The sequence below is a fragment of the Neospora caninum genome, chromosome VIII (assembly GCF_000208865.1).
Source record: "Neospora caninum Liverpool complete genome, chromosome VIII".
Taxonomy (NCBI): Eukaryota; Apicomplexa; class Conoidasida; order Eucoccidiorida; family Sarcocystidae; genus Neospora; species Neospora caninum.
The window spans coordinates 6092618-6113457 of NC_018395.1; the positions used below are offsets into that span (position 1 = coordinate 6092618).

Consider the following 20840-nt stretch of genomic DNA (forward strand, 5'->3'; position numbering starts at 1 on the left):
TGGAGTGATTGCACCAGTCCCATGAACCATACAAAATGTTTAGAGCTGAGGGTCAACGCTGTATACTCGACTGCCGAGAGAACACAGTGGCTGCACATGGATGCTGGGAGCCTCTTTAACTTGCCCACCCTCGACGTTGCAAGCTACAACGAAGCATGAACGACCACTACGCAACGCTCTCCCTATGAGGATTTTCCTGCATGACATTGGTAATGTACACGTGTGTTCTTAAACGTAGATATTCCTCACCTGCAGAACAGCAGTTATTGTTTTTTATATTCACTGGTACCACTGCAGGCGCGGCTACACGAAATGCTTGTTGTGGCGCGTTCGCAGATGTGACAGACGGTGCTGGAACAAGTTTTCCCTCCAGTTGACGGATGGCCTCAACTAGAGGTGTGAGGTCAGCCTAGGAACGGAGCTTCGAACCAGTCGCTGTGCGCGTATCCGTAGGGCTTACTGGTGGCGCTGGAGCAAACGAGACATGCCCCTGTTCCGCTGCGCGATCAGGAACCTCCGGGGAAGGCGGAGGGGCTTCCGACAAAAGCCTGGCTTCCGGCATCTGTTTGTGTGGTGGATTGTCGCAGACTCTCGCTGGCGACTTGTTTGTAGTTTACCGCTGCTGGTGTGGGTTGTGCCACCGCTGCCACCGGCTGGGGGGCTTGGCCTAGGTTTCCGTTCGTATCCTTTTTGAAATGAATTGCGATTCTTGTAGAATGTGTTCACCTGTTATCACATTGATCACAAGACCCTAAAAGCAGAGATCGCAGAAAGGCCGTGATGCAAAATTAATAGCAGTGATTACCCCTTGTGAAGCAGATTCAGACGGGGCAACCGTTTCGGGAGACGGAATCGAGGAGGGTCCTGGAGGCACTGTGGCAGAAAGGACTTCTTCGGCGCCTGGTGCCGCATACTCCAACTCCGGCGCCTTCATATGCCTTCGTCTAGGCACGTCCGCACCCAGTTCGGCAGCAATTTCTCCGTCCTCAAGGTCTTCCATGGTCTTAGGCGGTGACTTTCGAAAAACAGATATGATCTTTCCCTGAGTGGAAGAACGATGAGGCTCCTACCTTGTGTCTTTCAATCCGTCTCGCACTAATCTCAAGCCCCGACTCAGGAACAATCTGAGACAAATATTCTGGGCTGTTATGTGTTGGAGTGCAGAACGACAGGAAACCTTACTTCGGAAGCTTGAGTGAACCTGGCCTTTCGGAGCTGGGAAGAGACATACATACGGTTGGATTCGTGGCGTGTGAATTGGCATGCACGCTCACCCGTGGGACGATGGCATGGCGTACGCCATTTTGCTGGTGGAAGGTATGGAGACACACAAACAACGGCTGCATGTCATAAAACGTTCCTACCATAAACTCTGTTGACTTTTTCGTTGTCGCCGCTGCTTCTGGTGAGGTTGCTGGGGACTTTCCAATTTCGTTTGCTGACCATTTTTGCATTTGCCTGGTGCTTTTGACCGTAAGAGGTGTTGCCTGGTCGTGTGCACGGGCGTATCCCAAAACTATAAATATTGGAACCAAGAAGATTCCTTACGCTCCTGATTCTCCCCACCATTGCCTGAAACGATCTCTAGTATTAGGATGAATACCACAGTATCGCAGGTGATCCTCTGACCTGGAAGCCCAGAGCCGCGTTTTTGTCGTGCCTCACATGGCTCCCGGGTGATATAGTTTGACTGTACACATGCACAACAAATGACACGCTCAAAGCGACGAGTGTAGGAAATCGCATCTTCAAAATTCCTACGAAGGAAAGACAGCAACACTGTGTCGTTGCGGCACGTTCAGGTTCCTCAAAGACGAACCCGTCATGCAAAAGAGTAGCGAATTCTAACGGGTGTATGGACAGCGCGTTGTTTGTGGGCTGCTGAAGCCTGTAGAGGGAGCGTCCGGACGGCGCTACAACGCGGATCAGCTGCTGTAACGTTTTTTTCTGACCAGAAAAAAGGCAGACGCGGTCATAAACGTGGCTTGAGACGGTACGGAATCTCGGTGACCGGGCAGCTGCGCTGGATCTGAGTCCCTTCGCACTTTCCGCAAAACACCTAATATACAATAACAGTAGCTTGCTCCTCACTGTCTGTTGGTACGCGGAAGACAGCAATTCGCCTCTGAGGCTCGCAGTTTTGTTTCGGAGGTCGCGAACATATCCACAGGTATTCGGTTTCCCAGGACGCGTTCTCCCCAGACAATGCAACGCACCTCTCTACAACAATTCACCAGGATTTTCGTCTAAATACTGAAGTTCCAATGTGAGTTGAGTAACTGTTGGCTGCAAAGGACCCAGTGCGCTGTGGCCCCGATAAACGGGGCGAACGCAGCAGTCACGACCAAAACCATGATGTCGCATACCGCTAATGCCTTGTTTACAACTTCCGTACAAAGTGGACCAGCCTTAAAGGAGGAGCTGCATAACTTCATTCTGGCCACTGACTTCTTTGATACGAGTGGGCCATAAAAGAGCATTGGGCTGCGTTTTTCTCGCAGCCTTAGGAGGGACTCACATTAAGACATGAGTTGGTTACAACCGCGAAAGGCCTTCTTCCATTTGTCGCTGTGGAGTCTGTTTCGACTGTACAGTGAAGAAAACACATTTTGCCCCCCCCCTTCCTTCTGTGTTCGGGTCTACGAGGCACACCACCAGACCACAATAGTGCAGCGGTTTTAGACGAACCGCTCACAGCAAGACGAATGCGCCCGAGTCATGTGAATGCCTTACACGTCTCAGGCACTTGGACACTTCTGCCGTCCTCCTTGGTGACACGTTTTTTTTTCTCTTTTGAAAGGGAAATGCTGAATGAGCGGCGCTGCTATGAGTGTCACTAATATTCTGTCTCGTGGAGTGGAACGGAGGGGGCTGACTTCCATAATCCTGTAATTCTTTGGAGTAAACAGGAAATGCAACTAAAAACCAAAATCACAAAATGAATTTAGATTTAGACCGCAGAGCAGCACAGCATCTGGGGTTGTTGAAGGGATGTGCTTTTCCTGGATTTCCTGCTTGGTTGCTTTTGCTAGTTACTGCTCCTGATGTTGTTTGCCTCCTTTTGAAAAAAAGCAGTCCCCTGGCTTCTGTCACCATGCGAGCAGCAATGGTAGCTCCATTCCCTGGAGAAAAGTGGAAGCAAACTTCCGATACCTTCTTTTACGCTAAATGCGTCTCGCATGCTCGCTAACCTTTTTCTCTGCGATTACACTGCGTACGCTGGTGTGTTTGTGTCTAATTGAGCGAATCTTCAGGTGTGATCGATGCCACGCCGTGTAGGCTGTCCCTGGTGTTCAGCGCAGAGAGATCGTTCTATACTATTGAGACGCCCTGGCTCGGATCATCTTTGATCCGTCCATGTGGAGCAAATACTGTCTGCACCGTCCCGGTGACTGGTAATCAGCCAGCACCAACGAAGCTCCAACAGTTCTTCGACCGATTCCCTGTTGGGACCGAAAGAACAGATCCTTCGAGCCAGATGCCACAAGTAAGAACAGTTCTTGCCAACCCCTGGATGGACTGTACGATACCACGCAAAAAGGATTTTTACAACTCCTGAGAGCTCGCGTCGAAGAAACGCATACACGCAGTACGAGAGCAAACTGCGCGTGTCGGATGCCACTATAAACACAGACGCACGCTGCAATGACCCCGTAGCTCCTCGCATTTCAGAAAACAAGTTTTTTGTTGTACCGGCGGTACCTTTGGGACATACAATGCCGGCACTCGCTATTTTGTGCTCAACAAACCGAACAGACGGACAATCGGGGCGCCGTCTTTCACCCCTGTCCTTCAGTTGCTTCAGGAAACAAGGGCTGGCGACAGTCCTCCCGGTGCAGGTGTCGAACAAAGTCAGGAACCTCGTCGGAGTTAAAAGCAGAACGAATCACCGTAGAGCCGCCTCTTTCGTCACGTTCACGAATACCCGCTTGCTGGAAATGCAGCCCGCTCTGCAGGGGAAAACGGCAGCAAACGGCGCCCGTTTTTTAGAAGCCTCTCGCTACGGCTCCTTCTTGTCTACTTTTCTCCACGATGCGACCGCTGAAACATCCTGTGATGCAGTTTTGTCACTGGCGAATGGCGCACGCAATCAGTCTTCAGCTGCAAAATTTTCGGATGCACTTACGTAGTAGTACAGAAGAATGTAGTAAGGCCGTTTCACATCTGTCCGCGCGGCACGAGGGTAAACGCCTCCGTTTTCATGCGAGAGGACAACAATTCCGACGTTCAGAGCGTCTTCAATCGCCTCCAGGTCAAACCCAGAGCCCCAGTGAATGGAGCCTGGCCGGCTCAGTTCGAAATGAACTGCTGCAGCTTTCCCTTCAGGGGTTGATGTGTCCATAATCATGTCTGCAAGAAAATCCAAGGTACCATACGTAGACATCAAAACGGTCAACCACCGGTGGCACCCTTTGAAAGGGGAAAAATTATCGCTGGGCTTCTCCTTTGCAGACGCCAACAAACTGAAGCAAGCAAGGAAACAGGAGATTGCACATGCAGCGGGCACTGAAAGAACAAACCAAACACATGACTTACACGCAGAATTGCGATATTGGTCACCGGAGAGAACCGCGGAAGGAGACCATGATTCGAGCCACTCTTCGTCCTCGAGAGCCGCTAAAACCTCCAAGCGCCCCATGAAGGCCTCAGCATCCCAGTCGGCCCCCGGGATCCTTCCACCTGTGAATGACGAAAAACACATGACGAGAAGAGATGTGCCTATGTGCCACGGAAACACCCCCGTGCAACTGCTGCTCCGTACTATCGCGCGCCGCTGACGTAGTCGTGCCAGGTCGTATATGTCAGCTTGCATAGGACAACTGAAGCCCTGGATAGGTGGAACATGTAGGCAGATGCATCTAACTGCAAAACGAGCAGCTGAGAAATTGTCGGACTAAGGACTCCGCACTAAAGCATAAGGTAGAGGCTTCAGCAGAATACATGGCACTTACTGGTCTCAGATACTCGAAAGCCAACAAAGCCATCTGCAGCCGCATTTCGAATTGCTTGCATGTCAAGCGCCTTAAAAGTCGGGTAAAATTTCTCCAGTTCCTTCAAACATGCGGCAATGCTGTGGTACATGCAGTCGCCGCCGCCGCCAATCTCCTGTTGGCAGTACGCGCGCGTGTACACAGTGGATGTAACGCTTCATTCACCACCACAACGGTTACACAAGCAAACACTGGGAGTTACTGGCAGCCCATGTTTCCACCTACGCATGCACAAGGCAAGTGCTATACACGAGTGCCGACGGAGAGCCACGCATAGGCGTTGAGACACTGATCGGGAAATGTGCGAAATTGTCGGCCCAGAGAAGCAGGAGTGCAGACGTCTACCGGCCACACACAAAACAGTGCGAAGCAAGCTGCAGACTCGCACAGTAGTGCGCGTTACTTGTATCTCGGTTCCCGCCAATGTCACTGGGCCTTCCAAGAGTCTACGACAGGATTGATGGCTCACCTTCTTGTACACCGTTACCCGGAAGGGGGCCGCTCGGCGCTGCCACGCTGACGATGCTCTCTCCCAACCGCTATCATCGACTTTGTGCTGCGAGCGATTCAGTGCAGTTGAGAGACTCTTAAGACTCGTAGAGGACGGTGCGACGTGCTTTTCCTCTGTCTCGTGCCTTTTCGTAAGTTCGGTTCCACTTCGTTTCTTTAAAGCGCCATCAAACTTCCGGGATGCAGTTTCATCGTTTGACGAGGGTAGCCCGTCATCGCTTTCCCCCGAGAGCTGCCCTGCAGAACCGCTCTGAAGCGTGTTCAAGTCGCGAGCAGGCCCACATGCCACTCCTGGTCCAGCTGACGCCGAATCTCGCTCTGCCCCACAGCCGCAGCTGCTCGTATGTAAGGAACAACTATTCGCTGCCGCGTCATCGCCACACAGACAGACGTCAACGCACTGGCCACCGCTTAAAAGAAATTGCGGTGTCCCTTTCCAGAGCGAGGAATGAGGGCGAGGAAAGCTGGAGTGGCTAGTCGAACTGGAAACCGGCTCACGAGAAGAGGTGGAACGCAAAAAAGTGGAAGGGACAGAGCCAGGAGAGCCCCACTGGCATGCGGAGAGCGATCCTGAAGGAGGAAACAGAGGTGAGACACAGGTTGGCGGTTGTGGAACGGAGCCGCCGCTGCTAAGGAATAGTAGCGCCATTCCAGCAGCAGAGGTGAAGACAAACGACCGCGGTGTTGGACCCTGCATCGTTCCCCGAAAGCAACAGGCAAAGGCCAACATAGACGCATCTATACACGTACGAACGAACGCGCAACAGAAACTTGTACACGGAGGCGGGGTGATGGCGCAAGACAGCGATAAACGAATGCCTTAGGCAGTGAGTAAGGTGGACGCTTTATCCCATCGACCGCCAAGAAGCCACATCAGCCGTGTGCACACACACGCAGAAACTGTGGCAAGACGAGGCGGTAAAAAGCCTACGAACTACCACAGGAAAGGAAACACGTTTGCGACAGCAAAGACCAACTGTTTGAGTCTTCGGGCAAACTACTGTCATCGACACCAGGAACCCACTGGTAAAACGCAGGTACGGGAGCCATGGTGGATCGCGGAGCGACGACTGGGTCTAAAGTCTGCTCATAGGTGGAAGACATACTCATGATTGGCAAATCTAACCCCCTTTCCTAAAGCCTTACTGCGAAGAAAACTGGGGTCAAAAGACCTGCCGTACACAAGAGTGAGGTGTTTAGCATGCATGCCGCTCGCACTGCATGCGCAATGCCTGCGATCCTCGAAACTGCTCGGTGCGGAGCAGCATGACACTTCGTCCAAAACTAAGGGAAGAACAGAGAGAGAAAAGTCAAACTTTGCTCTGTTTTTTCATCCACAATCAGAGGAGTCTCCGCCTGCAGAACACTGAGCTCCTGGCAGGCTGTAGGCTATCCTGCCACAGCATGCTACGTGGTCACGGCAACGACAGCGTACAGCTGCCCGCGAACAATGGAAGAGATGCTCCGTTTCCTTGTAAGGACTGGATGATGTTGAATCCACACAGACCTCCCCAACTCCGGTTGTTAACAAAGGCAGAGGTCTTCTTAAACAACGTGCGGCTGAACCCGTTGCCGATCTGCTGGGGCAAGGCAGACGCTGTCAGTGGTAAAAAGCGGCTGTGAGCGCCAGGCCAGCGAGCGGCGTGATGCACGAGAGACTGATATCATTTCTTGGCTCTCCCAGTGTGTACTCTCTTCGTCTGTGAAAGCCAGTCTTACCTGGGTCAGCGTCGGCACCTGGAAGATCACGACTGCAGCAGTCGCGCGAAGGTGCCCGGCGGAAGCGGTCAGCAGACGACGATCGGTATCCCGGACCTTCCAGACTTCCCTTTAAGCACCGTGAAGGCGAAGAGGGTGCTCGTTTTTCATAAAAGACAACAACTAGACGGAAAAAGGACTGCGTTTTCTCCTGGGTGCAAGCGACATTGCAAGTCGTGCGTCGCGCCATGGCTCGTGCTGCGTGGACGGGAATGCTTCCAGGAAGGCCGTTTGCCGCTCTTTCGTTCCCATCACACAAAAGCGGATACTTCTTCTTGAAGGCTGGCGCTACACGCGCGGTTGCAAATTCGTCCTCGGCAGCCGCCACTCAGGCGTCTTCTGAACGGGCGTCTGTAGAGCCCGCCTCGTTCCGCGACCAGCAAAACAGCTCTACACCTTTCCACGAGCCACTCGTCCACAAAACCCAAAAGCTGCCTTCAAGTTGCGGCTGCACGTTATCCAAGAAACCGGAGGCGGGGGAAACTGGCAGAGGCCGGAAAGATCTGGTGACTCCGGAGGCGGAATTCGCCTCTGATAATCGCCGAGAGAGCAGCGGGCACACTAGCTTCCCTTATCCTCGGGTGGAACCACGAAGCTGCTTCTCGGCCGCGGATTCGGAAGCCTTCCGTAGACGGTGGAAAACAGCCAACCAGCTTCCGTTCTTCGTTCGGCGAACAGGTAAGATGCGCAGCAATGTGTGCGTGTGTGCCTCTGCAGGAACTATGCAATCTGACGCGTGTCATGGAACCTTCGACTTCTTCATGTACGGATGTGCTGATGCATCCAGACTATTTGGGGACTGCGGAGAGTATTTTGCGTCACTCCTGGAACCGTATTGTGCACTTTACCGGAACTGCGAACCTGAGAAAACGACGCGTTCTCGATTTATGGGGATGTCTAGGCGGGCTACTACTCTGGCACATGACTCGTTGGTCTCTGCTGCGTGGTGCGGCTTTTGGTTCTTCCTGTGCGACTCAGCTTCAGATAATGTTCCAGTGTATCTTCACTGGTCTAATAACCGAAATAAAGTATCAACAATCATTAGGAAAGTTCACGGCCACAAGCAAGTAAGTGCCGACTGTCTGTTGTGAGCACAACCAGCTGTCTTCGCGCTCGAGCTCCCCATCGAACGTGTCAAAATGTTTCTTGGTGGGTCTACAGATCCTCAAGTCGGAGTTGGCGGTTCTGTGTGAAGCGCCAGTAATCGAGAAAGAAGGATGGCTTGAGGTCCGCGGTAACCACAAGAAGGTGGTCAAAGAAGTAAGTCTTTTTCGCAAAGTAACGGAAACCAGAGAATTTTGTGGTGTTGTAGCCGCAGATTATGCTTGTCCATCTGACGACACTTCCCTAGAATGCTGGTGATTCAAGGGGGCCCTAGCTTCATCGCTTTTTGTGTTGCTGTCTTCTGTTCTAAAATTGCAGTGGCTGAAGCAGATTGGCTATTGACGGCACCTCTCGTGGACGCATTGAAGACCAAGCTGCAGTAGCTGGCTGCGAGTCGCCGCCCCCTGAGCGGTGTGAGAAACGGATTCAACAGTGAAGCAGAGTTCTAGGCTCCTCGCAGTCAGAATACATAAGAAGCGGTCGCCGGATGCGTTCGCTTGCTATCGATAACACCCGACCGCGGATTACCATCCAACAGCAAGCTTGTCGTGCGCGAAGACTCTCTCAGTTCATCCTGGATTTTGTATGCCGTACTGGCTCTTGTCCCTGACCCAATGTGTTAACCACTACCTATTGGGATGGGAACGTGTCGTACAAACAGTTCACGTGCAACAGTATTTCGAGAGGCTTGCGTCTTTTTTTTTGTGCGAACCCTTGGCAGTGCCAACCTCGGTTTGTGGCTCCCGGATATCTTCGCCGGTGTGTCAAGTTCTTGTTCAACTATCCGAGAGAGTGTGTATGACTAAATCTTCTCAATTTCTCGCTGAAGCGAAGTGCACGTGCTGTTTCGCATCCACTGTCGGCAACTCGAGGCCCTAAGTTGCTCGCGTCTATCGCGGTTGGGCTTGGGACGGGATATAGAAATGGGATTCACCTTCTGGCTCTGGAATTCGAGGCAAGGAAACCTTAATTCGGTAAATGTACAAAGTCCGATTTTTGCCCAGTAAGCAGCGAGAGTCTGCGCACACTGCGTGCCTCCACCGCACACACAAGAGCAGGGGAGAGGTTGCCTTTGCGGAGAAAGAAGCTACGTGCCATGACCGTCACGTAACTCACACATGTGCAAAGCGGGTACCCAGGCAGCGCGATCATCCACAATGAGAAGTCGACTTGAATGGTGCACACTACGAGCAGTTTGCTTGGAGCACCACAGTGTCTGCTAGATCAAAAAGCTGAATCAACACCAAGTGCGAGGTCTGTTGATGCGTACAATGGTGCGGAATCCTTGTTCCTATCCTCCTTTCGAAAGTACTTGATGCGGGTATTCTAAGGCTTGTCAGCCTCCAGTGCGACGTGTTCTTGTTCCGCCAGTTGTACACTAATCATGGCTTCCCATGACGGGTCCAACAGTGGGACATCGGAGGTAGACCAGCTTGGTCTAAGCACGGTGGCTCTCTCCTTTTTGAGTACCTCCTGCTCATCACGAACCCTCCCTTTTCCTGAGGATGTATTTGGGGACTTCGTCACCTGAACAGGACGTACACTCACAGGCTTAGCGGCGTTCCGCGCCCAGGAGCGCGTGGGATTCGCCCTGAAGTAGTTAAGGGAGAGGGTTTCATCAATAGCCTCGTGGTCCAAGCGTAGTGATTGCGATTGTCGTTTGAAGCCTCGTGTTTGAAGCCGCTGTGTGATGATCTTTTGCACCTTTTGTATCATCTGCGGATTAGAGCCGACATCGACAATCCAGTCAATTGAAGCGTTCACATGTTCCAAAGTGACGATTGATGAGGACGTAGGGGCTGAAATACTCCAACTATTCACCGTCGGCGACTCTTTGCGGATCTTCCCGGGTGCAGTGCCCCTCCGATGGACGGGCACCTCATAGGCATTCTCTTCCAGATATTCGTAGCTAGTGTAAGTTGACCATCCATCGCTCCGAACATCTTGATTGCCGCTCGGAGACGTCGAAGTCGCACTCAACCTGCGCGGAGACTTTTCCGTTCTTCCACGAGGCAACATAGACTTCTTTAGAAAAGCTTGCCCCTGGCAGCCGTTTGACAAATTCCGAGCAGACTCAGCTGCCCGCCTGAATGGCGTCGCAGCTGTGGGTGCTGCAGTTCGATTCACGCCTCTGCCCTCGAAGTGACGCCTAGTCACAAGAGGCTGAGGAGGCCTCTTGCATCCTGTCCTTTCTCTTGACATGCTCGGCAGTTCCGCATATTCACTGTCCGTACTTTCTCTGCTGTGGGGTAGTTCCTCTCCATCTGATCCATTCACTTCCATGAAGTCAACTTCTGAATGTGAGTTACTTTGCAGATGTACCTCTGACACGCCATACGCCCTCGGTTCACAGTCGCTTGCCCTCCTCCTAGGGGTCTCCGGTAGCGACGAATCACGGCCATATTTTGATAGTTCTGATTCGCCACATGACTCGTCCTCCCACTCCTGTGGCTGAGGAATAATGCGGTCTCTCATTTGATCGTGAAAACTCCGTTGGTACAGGTTCCCCATTCCACGACGGCGACCGCCAACCGAGGACTGGGTGTGAGAGGCCTTCTCTGTAAATGCAGTGTTTCCACGTAGACGCCCTACGATATCCCTTTCGCGTGGTGCCAGGGTCTCTTTAACAGACTCTCCTAGTTCTTTCCGGATATTTGACAGGCATTCTCTCTTTGAAGATACACCAGTTTTGCCAAACGGTGGATGTCCGGTCGCATCGTTGCCAACAGACCCACAAACATTTGGATGGTGTCCGTTCTTGTCGGCTGCACCGGAGCTCACAGAAATTTTCCTCATGCACGGACTCGCCCTGTTTCTCTGTGTCACTCTGGAACACGTCGTTCTGCTATTGCCCATGCTTTGGTTAACCTGATGGCGACTTTTGTGGTGCAGGCGCTGCGAAGAGCCAACTTCCATACCCCTTTCTGGCGGAGCAAGGCTCGGCTCTAAAAGGAAAGTTTCCGGGTGGTCGTTCCTTAGACATCTACAGTCACTGCCACACGTCACTGGTGACGATTTTCTGCCTGTCCTCTCGGTAATGGTCCGGCCAGCCCTCATTTCCTTCTTGTTACAGCTCGAGAAATCCAACCACGAAACGCCACTTGCCTCGCTGGTGCTCTCGCTGTCATACGACTCTTCGTTTTCACTTGACTCCGTTTGCGAGGTATTTACATTGATCTCTCGCGAGTCAAGGCGTTTACTGCATTTCGAGGGACACTCTACGAGCCTTGTTACAGGCAGAGATTGACGACCTCTGTCTTGCGTCAGTGTCCCTTTGCTTGACGAAAGCACGCTTCTGTCGCACTTGCTCACCTCGCATTGCAGCGGCGACCATTGCGCCGCATGTTGACTTGAGACCCCTCGACGACGTGACTGGCGTGAGTCTCCCCTGTGTGTGCCCCCTTTCCCGGCAGATGTGCGTGCCCCAGTTTGCGGGGCGGAACCGTTCTCTGAAAACGAATTTTGACGCAGAAATCCGCCTTCCTTTTCAGTGCTGAAGCTGCTGCAATTGCTATTGCTGAGGACACCCGCTTTTGGGGATCCGTTTTGTTCCGGTGGGCCGCCTACACATGATGAAGTTGGTGACTGCGCCTGACAGTCTGCTGACTTCCTCATGCTTGTCGCTTGCTCACAGCACCAGCTCCCACTGTCACTGTTGCTGGCACACGCGTCAGATGATGAACTGTCACCGGAACTGGAGATTCCGCATCGGTCCCTCAGGTCTCTAGCCAAGTTGAACGAAGCCGAAGCTGCCTGAGTTGGCACACACTCTCGAAGGTGGCGCCGTGAGCAGTCCCGAGCACGCAGACGAGCTGACGCACGACGGGCTCTACCGTAGCCGAATTTGGTCCAGTGCCTCTGCATCGTCGATGCCCAACCGCTTAAAAACGAGACCTGCGACAACAAAGGCGAACCGACTACCTCTTTGCAGATGTGATGTTTCTGTGGTCAGGATATGAATAGCCAGAAAGCTGGGAAGATTGGCAATTTCAGAGATGGGGTCTTGCCATTCGGACAGCTGGACGGGCAGTGTGAGCATCGTCCAAGCTGCCACGGCGACCCACGACACCAAGTACCTCAACGGACGAGACAAAAAAAGTCACTTGAGGATTAGAAAAAAACATATGTACGCGTCACAGAAATTTGGCGTAAGAAACTGGACCAAGTGCTTTATTGGCAGCCTTCGCTGTAGAGGCATCCCTCGACGCGAACCGTCGTCTTGCCACTGTGCCAAGCTAGCACGCCGTCTCAACAAACCGAGTAAGTGGCCCAGGCGGTGCCAGAACCCGCACAATTGATTGCCGGGGCAGAATATCCGCATTCGAGTGCGGCACTTCCCAAATGATGACGACTCAGCCAAAATTTGTTCTAGGAAAAAATCCACGCACATTGATGGACGTCCTCTTACATATGTACGCAAAGACTGAGGTCTGTTTTCTTGAGCTTGCCCGTGCAAAGCATGGCCTTACGGAGCGCCACATGAACTAAGTAGAGTCGCAGAGGATCTCGAAGTTCGCAACTGCCTTGCGCCTCCGAATCGGTGGCCGAATAATAGAGTCTACGTTGGGGTGCCTACCAGAGATTGCAACTGCCAGACAACGTGTTGTTGCTCGTCGTACACCATAGAAAGACTGATCGCGAACTCGAGCTACCAACTATCCACGGTGGTTGTGACGTGGAAATGAGACGATTTAGCGCGTGAGACCATGCAGTTCGCCGCAATTTCTGTGTGACAAGGAAATCATTGGTGATTTGTAGCTCGTGGCAGCGCGATTTTGGACAGGCCGTGGTGTCGCTTGTGTTGGGCAAATAACTCCGATTTTTCTAACTGCACGTCTTTCAGTGACATTAGAAAGCCGCAAGCGTACAGGAACCTGCCTACTTTGAGCGAGGCTACTCGACCCGCTGGCCTAAGCTGAAATGCACTCTCCCTCACTGCGTTTCGGGTTCCCATTCAGTTTTTTCGGGTTCAAGGTCCCCACATCGAACCAAGGAAGTAAGGCATGCTCATGGTAGCCCACTGTTCAGTGCTGTCTGTACACTACGGTCGCCTCGGCGTAGCAGGCCCCTATTAGTGGCACCGCGAATCAATTTGAGAGCTCAATTGAGCGTACCGCTGGCTACCTAGGAGGCTACACGTCGAGGAAAAAGTCCCGAATCCACCATCTACTTGAGGAGTCCTTCCACTTCTGCAGACCGTTCAGAAGCAATAGTCACGATGCGGAGCTTGCTGGAACAAGCCAAAAATTCCTTATCTATGCATTCACCGACTCCGCCAGTACCGCCACCCCCTCCACAGCCAGACAATATGCAAAGCACACTTAAAAAAATTAATCTGGTACGGTTTCAACATTGTGCGCATAGACAGCGATCAGGCACCTCAATCAGGCGACGGCGATCATCACTTTGACAGGGGGTATCTGTTTGACAGCGGTGATCTCTGTGACAAATGGTTGCGGAGATTTGAAAGGCAAGCAAGATTCGCCGAAGAAATGAGTTATCGTACCCCCCCCCATGTGCTCCAACCCGTAGTTGTGTCAATGGTTCTTGCTTCCCTTCTTGCTATGGTTCGCTGGCAACTCTCTGCCTAGCACAGTGAAGCCTTGTGCACTGCCAGATCACTTCAGAGTGGCGTGACCGCTATAATCATGCGCAGCAAAGGACATTCCAGCGTGAACACACAAAGCAAGGTTATAATACATCCGTGGTAAGTAAGAACTGCTGCTTGCCCCAATAACGCTTCCACAGCCAAGGCGAGGCAATTTAGGTCGCTAAAAGAGCTTATTGAGGTCAATACAATTAAGAAAGTGTTTTAATATGGAGTGAAGGATAATCCCTCCCGTAGGTTTCACTAACCAGCGGGACTGTGACAGTTGAGTAAGGCCGTAGTTCCCGAAATGCACTCTGAGGAGCGATCCACACGCTTGTTTCAGATTCGCTGACATCATCTTGGTACTTCTGACATTGTACCAACCGGGATACATGGCCACTTTTCATTGAAAAATTCCTTAGGCATATTTGTATCACATAATGCTGGGTGCTCTCTCCATAGTATCTCTGGTCGCACTCTCTATGGCGATCGCATTTTCGGTAGGGGAAGTGTCCAGCACTTACATTCCTTCGATAAATCATCGGTTTGAGCAGGATTGCAGTGAGAGTAGTCCGTATCTCTTTTGGGGGCTGGTTGGGGCCTCTGCAGGTGAGGTGGTCTACTCTGCTTTTTGCATATGGTACGCCTACGAGAGCCGTGTCACACGTAGCGACGATCTGCCTGTGCGCGGCTTCAAAAATCCTGATCCTTCGACACCTGCCGTATGGTAAGGAGTTCAACAAGCGTGCTTGCACTGGAAGTCGGGAACGACAACTTTTACCTAACGTGCTCAGGTGCTATGGAGTATAGCAGGATATATTACAGTAATTTGCTTGCCGCATTGGGTACCGTTTGGGGGTACGCTAAAGGGTTGTTCACCCCGAAGAAGTAATCCAAACAGCCCAAATAGAATGAGCATCCATTGAGACCCAAACGTCAATTACCTCTGGTCTACCGGATTCATAACCGCGGCACCAGCACTGAGTCGAGTGGCACCTACTATACACAGTTGACCGAAGACACAGGAAATCGCAGACGTGCAGCGGACCCCCTCAAAACGTGATTTCTCCCTCTTCTGGAAGGCGACTCTCTTGTCGCTCAATACCGAAATCAAGTTGGTTTGGATCAAGCGCGTTTTTGTCGTCCACATTCTGCGATTCGCCATCCGACTGTGCCTGTTTGGGAAGCACGCCAGTCCGCCTCCAGTCGCCCTCTTCGATAGGAATAGCCTTGCCCGTGCTGGGATCCATGTACGGCGAGGAAGGAGGCCTGTTTGACACATAAAAACAATTACACCATCGCTTTCAAAGTGGTGAATGGTCACGCGCTGCGTTGTACTATAGATAATGTCAGTCGTGCTCTTCCACTTACTGGTCCTGTGGTGACGAAACGCGGAGTTCCGGGAGTTTGTTGGACGATAGGGCACACTTGGTACGTGTGTCATTTTCCTGCGGGCTTGCCATTGTGTCTCCTCCTAGAAAGCCGAACGCCAAAGACTGCTCATAGATAGCAAACACTGTTGCCGAGAGGGCGGGAGACGGAGGCGTCCTCCGGTGCCGAACAATCGCCTAGTGTGCCAATAAGAGATGCGTAGCCTCTTAGAAGGTGTCGACTGGGCAGCCAATGGCACGTTATCCCCACTTGTTATACTGAGACCAGAAACCATATAGCGGGAAGATCTTGGTGGTTTTCAAAACAATCGCACCATGCTCTGACCCCTGGAGCCGCTGGATACCAGGGCGGCGTAAACGGCTGAAACCCTACACACCTGCACAGACAAAAAAGCGTCGAGCAAGTCAAGAGACATGCTGCATTCCCCAGTAACTCGAAGACGTTGCAATCAACAACGGCACAGCAGATTCACAAGCGACCTGGCTGGCGGTAACGTATTTTTTGTACAGCAGCTACGAGATGGTAGTCATCGCGCTATTTGATTGAGTTGCTCAGAACAAGCAGTGCCCTTAGTCCCTGAACACAGTCTCTATCTAATGACCCCATTCTTCTTCATAGAAAAAGGAAGCCGATTCACTGAAGCTTCTAGTAAAAAGCCAACAAACCCAGCCAGACTTACTGACACACTGGAGACGCGCGTGGCGTGAGAAGCAGTGAAAAGTAGGTTGCCGGCAGGTAGCTTTTCTGTCGCTCAACTAGGAAAATCACGAGTTCATTCAGAAACCCGGTGCCCTCTAGCTACTCTACATAATTGCCTCGAAATTCCCCTATAACGGATCTGAAAACAAAGAAAGCATGGCAATAGTCCATCATCAGCAAAGGACCGGGGTACAAACTCGAGATACTTTGCACCGAGCTCCTATCCATTTCTCGATTTCAGCTGGCCATCAGCATGCTGAAACCGCCTGTGTGTCCAAAGAAAGCATGCGTACCGTTGACCGACTGCAGCCAACACAGCTCGCAGGGGCAGAAACTTGGCGCTTCTTTAGACAACAGGTTCGTCAGAATGCTCGATGTGTGGAAGTGGTGCGGCAAAGACTGTGTGGCGCGGTAATTCTAGAATTTTCGCGGCGATGCTGCGCCAGGCTTGTCGGTGTCCGCTCGGCGGACCCGCCAAAGTGGCGGGTTGCCTCATGGAAGCGCCTCTATCGCGTTCTGTATCCATAAACCGTTCATCAAGATGCTCCGCCCTACTTTCTGTAAGAAACCCATCCACAGGCGACAGCCGTCTTCGTTTCACGGGGGTTTTCCGCAATGGGTATCGCCATCACCTCGGCTTGTCATATACACCCCGATTGGGCTTTGAGCGCCGTCATTGGGGGTGTCTTGATCGCGGTCCCCTTTGCATGCAAAACTCCTGTTTCTCTGCAGTTCCCAACAATCCAGGATTCTCTCTGAAAGGGGACGACTACACAGACCGAGCCCTTGAGGCCCTGGCGGGAATGATACCGTTGGCGCAGGAATACGGCCCCCCAACCTTGGAAACTGAACTTCTTGTGCTGTCTCTTTTGAACCAAGGCGAAGATGGCCTTTTTACAATGATCATGAAACAAGCCGGCGCGGACCTGGTCAAGCTCCGGAGCGGAGTTGTGGATTTTGTCGAAAGTCATCCGACCGTTACCGGCAGTGTCACGCGGTCTTTGGGTCCGGTGCTTCAGAAGGTGCTGTCCAGCGCCAACAGCTTGCGGCTGCAGTGGCAAGACGAGTATATATCTGTTGAGCACTTGGCGGCTGCCTTAGCCGACGAAGACACGCGGTTTCTCGTCAAATTCCTCAAGGGATCGAAGCTAACAGCCAACGACATTCGGCAGGCAATCAAGGCCATCCGTGGCACTCGGCGGGTAAATACCAAGTCGCCAGAGGTATCCTATCAGTCCCTGAAAAAATACGGTCGAGATCTGTCAGAAGCAGCAGCCGCCAATGAGTTGGACCCCGTAATAGGGAGGGACAAGGAAATCCGACGTGTCATTCAGATCCTTAGCCGCCGCACTAAGAATAATCCAATCATCCTTGGTGACCCTGGCGTCGGCAAGACTGCTATTGCCGAGGGCCTTGCACAGCGAATCGTCTCCGGAGATGTCCCGGACACTTTAGCAGGCCGTCAGCTTATCTCACTAGACTTAGGGGCGCTCGTGGCGGGGGCGAAGCTGAGAGGCGAGTTCGAAGAGAGACTGAAGAGTGTAATCAAGGAGGTTCAGGAGAGTTCAGGCCAGATTATTCTTTTTATCGACGAAATTCATATGGTTGTTGGTGCCGGTTCCGCCGGCGAAAGCGGCATGGATGCCGGAAATATTCTGAAACCCATGCTTGCCCGAGGCGAACTCCGGTGCATCGGAGCGACAACTCTCGATGAGTACAGAAAGTATATTGAGAAAGACAAGGCGCTCGAACGTCGCTTCCAGGTGGTGCTCGTCGACGAGCCTCGAGTTGAAGACGCTCTGTCTATTCTCCGGGGCCTCAAGGAACGCTACGAGATGCACCATGGAGTTAGCATTCGTGATTCTGCCCTCGTGGCAGCCTGCACACTTTCTGATAGATACATCCAGGGTAAGACACAGAGCTTAAAGATTTCCCACCCAGCTGAACAGTGACGATACGTTCGTACGATTCATACGGTTGAGTGGATTTTGGTCGCTGTCGGATTCGTCCGCCTGGTCGTTCTGGACGGTGTCTGCGGAGCCGAGAGCCCGCGGGGCGTTTCGCCCGCTGCTCTTCTCAACAGCGGAAGAGTTGGCCCCGGTTGTTTTCTTTCTGTGATAAAAGCGACATGTCAGCAGATCTCTCCACATAATTCGGCCCGCCGAACTTGGAGAACCAGATGTGCTGCTAAAATACAGATTTCAAAAACGTAGCTGCGGGCGGCCTCGATACTCACTCGGGCAGCGGCGTTGGCTTATGTGCCGTAGATGAGTCAGTGTGATGTGCCGGGCGTTACGGCAAAAGATTCAGGCTCAGATATGCGTGACTGTCTTCGCACCACTGACGAGCGGTGCCTTCCGCCCTTACATCGTGTGTCTCCACCATACAGGTCGACGGCAGAAGACAGCGGCCGGGGGAGCGGGTGGGAGGCGCAGTCCAAGCTCATTCCGTTTGAATTGATGGAAGATGGAAGGTGCGAAAGTTTGTGGCGAGGAGAAAAACCAACCCAAGCTGTAGCGGTTTTCTCCTTTTTCGTTTTGGTTTGCAGACCGTTTTCTGCCTGACAAGGCAATTGACTTGATCGACGAAGCAGCTTCCAAGCTGAAGATCGAGGTAACATCGAAGCCGACGCGGTTAGATGAGATCGACCGCAAGCTGATGCAGCTGGAAATGGAAAAGATCTCGATCGTTTCGGATATGAAAAGCGGGCAGGGCGCGGCTGAGCAGCAGCGGCTTCAGACGTTGGAGAAGAAGATGGCCGATCTAAAGGAAGAGCAGTCACGGTTGAACGCCATCTGGGAACAAGAGCGCGCTGAAATCGAAAAGATCGCCGACCTCAAGCAGGAAATCGACGAAGCAAAAGTGGAGCAACAGAAAGCGGAGAGGGAATACAATCTGAACAAAGCCGCCCAGATTCGGTACGGAAAGATCCCCGAGTTGATGCAGAAGCTGGCGGCGCTGGAAGCCGAAGCCAAGCGAGAAGAACTGTCCTCCTCGCGTCTTTTGAGGGACACTGTCACAGCAGACGACATTGCTCAAGTTGTCGGGTCCTGGACCGGCATTCCCGTCAGTCGCCTCGTCGAAGGGGAGAGAGAAAAGCTTCTCGGTCTTGAAAAGGCGCTCAACGAGCGGGTCATTGGGCAGGAAGAAGGTGTGCGTTCGGTGGCCGAAGCGATTCAGCGGTCCAGGGCTGGGCTGTGCGATCCCCACCGTCCGATTGCCTCGCTGGTCTTCTTAGGTCCCACGGGCGTAGGCAAGACGGAACTGTGTAAAGCTCTGGCCAGGCAACTTTTCGACACCGAAGAGGCCTTGATTCGATTCGACATGTCCGAGTATATGGAGAAGCACTCGACTGCTCGACTTATTGGGGCGCCGCCCGGTTACATTGGCTTCGACAAAGGCGGCCAGTTGACCGAGGCTGTGCGGCGGAGACCCTACACAGTGTTGCTGTTTGACGAATTGGAGAAGGCGCACCCCGAAGTCTTCAACATCTTCCTACAAATCCTTGAAGATGGAATTCTGACAGACAGCCACGGACACACCGTTAGCTTCAAAAACTGCATTATCATCTTCACGTCCAACATGGGCAGCGAGTTGCTCCTCCAGTCATCCGGCAACACAAACAGAGAGGCAGTCTCCCAGGCCTTGATGGAAATCGTTCGAGGGCATTTGCGCCCCGAGCTGGTGAACCGCATGGATGAATTCGTCGTCTTCAATCCGCTGAGTGAAGAGAATCTCCTGGGCATCTTTGACCTCGAGGCAGCCAAACTGCAGACCCGACTTGCGGATCGCCGTCTCACTCTAAGCGTCACCAAGAGGGCCAAGGCGGATATCGTGAAGGCAGCATACGACCCCAACTTTGGCGCCAGGCCGCTGCGCCGGGCGGTTCAACATGCACTGGAGACGCCTCTCGCCCGCCTGATTCTCTCCGGAGCCGTCAGCAACGGCCGTCGAGTCGGTGTGGCCTCGAAGGACGAGGAACTCCCGGCCGCGAGCGAGCCGTTCACGGACTCGAAGGTTCCAGAAAATCTCCAGTTTTTCCTGTACCCCCACGAAGGCGCGGCGCAGGCGCTTCCCGCGAGTGCGGGCACTGACAAGCTGGAAACCGCGTCTTGACGAAAAACGGGAACGCAAACTGGCCGAGTTTGCAGACAACCCAATGCGGAGAACCCGCGGACTTACAAGGCCACGCCCGGGCGGCATCTGCGTCGCTGGAGCTCGTAGATCAGGTTTGACTCGGCGTTTCCTCCCAGCGTGTGATCCGGAACTGTGCACGACCGGTAGGATGGCCGAACGAACGTCGCAGTGCCGCGAAAGCCGGCTGGGCTCTTTCGGGAGTTGATCGAGCTAGGCAATTGGCGCCACTGTGTATCAAGATGTTCGCAGCGAAGAAGCGTTTTGAGAAGACTAAGGCAAGGGATTGTCTCAAACGTTTCTCTAGTTCGCAAGGCGCAGTGAAGGGCAACTTTTCTGTAGCAGGTGAACCGTGCCGAGCGATCGAAACGACAATCCATTTGCATGTGACCGGTACATACACTTCAGTCAGTGCGTTTTTCAGTGGCAAAGCCATCGGGTTTTCCGGGCATCCATTCGTAGCATGTGTCCCTTTTTTAGTTTTTTCCCTGCTGCACACAGGTATATGCGTGTAATGACATTTTTGATGTCGTGTGCGTTTCACGTCAAGTTACGACGAAAATAGATCGAGCTTGGCACGTTCGCGGCAGCTATCAGCCCATCTGATGCTCGACGGGGGTTCCTGCGCTTCCGGGGCGCTGCGCGGATTGCACTTGCAAACA

The 20840-nt window shown here is 52.7% G+C and overlaps 6 protein-coding genes across 6 annotated transcripts; 2 read left to right on the forward strand and 4 right to left on the reverse strand.

Moving 5' to 3' along the window:
- Positions 1-751: 751 nt before the first annotated feature.
- Positions 752-1746, reverse strand: NCLIV_037650 (conserved hypothetical protein; the record flags this gene model as incomplete). The annotated part of the gene is made up of 7 exons (XM_003883966.1): positions 752-1015; positions 1071-1124; positions 1183-1215; positions 1275-1307; positions 1365-1487; positions 1549-1572; positions 1630-1746. The coding sequence occupies 7 exons, from the start codon at positions 1744-1746 to the stop codon at positions 752-754; spliced, it is 648 nt and encodes a 215-aa protein (XP_003884015.1).
- Positions 1747-4090: 2344 nt separating this feature from the next.
- NCLIV_037660 (conserved hypothetical protein) lies at positions 4091-6150 on the reverse strand (the record flags this gene model as incomplete). The annotated part of the gene is made up of 4 exons (XM_003883967.1): positions 4091-4350; positions 4537-4680; positions 4953-5103; positions 5395-6150. 4 exons carry the CDS (start codon positions 6148-6150, stop codon positions 4091-4093), a joined length of 1311 nt encoding a protein of 436 aa, XP_003884016.1.
- Positions 6151-9689: 3539 nt separating this feature from the next.
- On the reverse strand, positions 9690-12227 carry NCLIV_037670 (conserved hypothetical protein; the record flags this gene model as incomplete). Its single annotated transcript, XM_003883968.1, has 1 exon — positions 9690-12227. One exon carries the CDS (start codon positions 12225-12227, stop codon positions 9690-9692), a length of 2538 nt encoding a protein of 845 aa, XP_003884017.1.
- Positions 12228-13581: 1354 nt separating this feature from the next.
- On the forward strand, positions 13582-13954 carry NCLIV_037680 (hypothetical protein; the record flags this gene model as incomplete). Its single annotated transcript, XM_003883969.1, has 2 exons — positions 13582-13717; positions 13752-13954. The coding sequence occupies 2 exons, from the start codon at positions 13582-13584 to the stop codon at positions 13952-13954; spliced, it is 339 nt and encodes a 112-aa protein (XP_003884018.1).
- A 1051-nt stretch (positions 13955-15005) lies between these two features.
- NCLIV_037690 (conserved hypothetical protein) lies at positions 15006-15416 on the reverse strand (the record flags this gene model as incomplete). Its single annotated transcript, XM_003883970.1, has 2 exons — positions 15006-15222; positions 15325-15416. The coding sequence occupies 2 exons, from the start codon at positions 15414-15416 to the stop codon at positions 15006-15008; spliced, it is 309 nt and encodes a 102-aa protein (XP_003884019.1).
- Positions 15417-16585: 1169 nt separating this feature from the next.
- On the forward strand, positions 16586-20160 carry NCLIV_037700 (hypothetical protein; the record flags this gene model as incomplete). Its single annotated transcript, XM_003883971.1, has 3 exons — positions 16586-16604; positions 16777-17952; positions 18593-20160. The coding sequence occupies 3 exons, from the start codon at positions 16586-16588 to the stop codon at positions 20158-20160; spliced, it is 2763 nt and encodes a 920-aa protein (XP_003884020.1).
- Between the last annotated feature and the right edge of the window lie 680 nt (positions 20161-20840).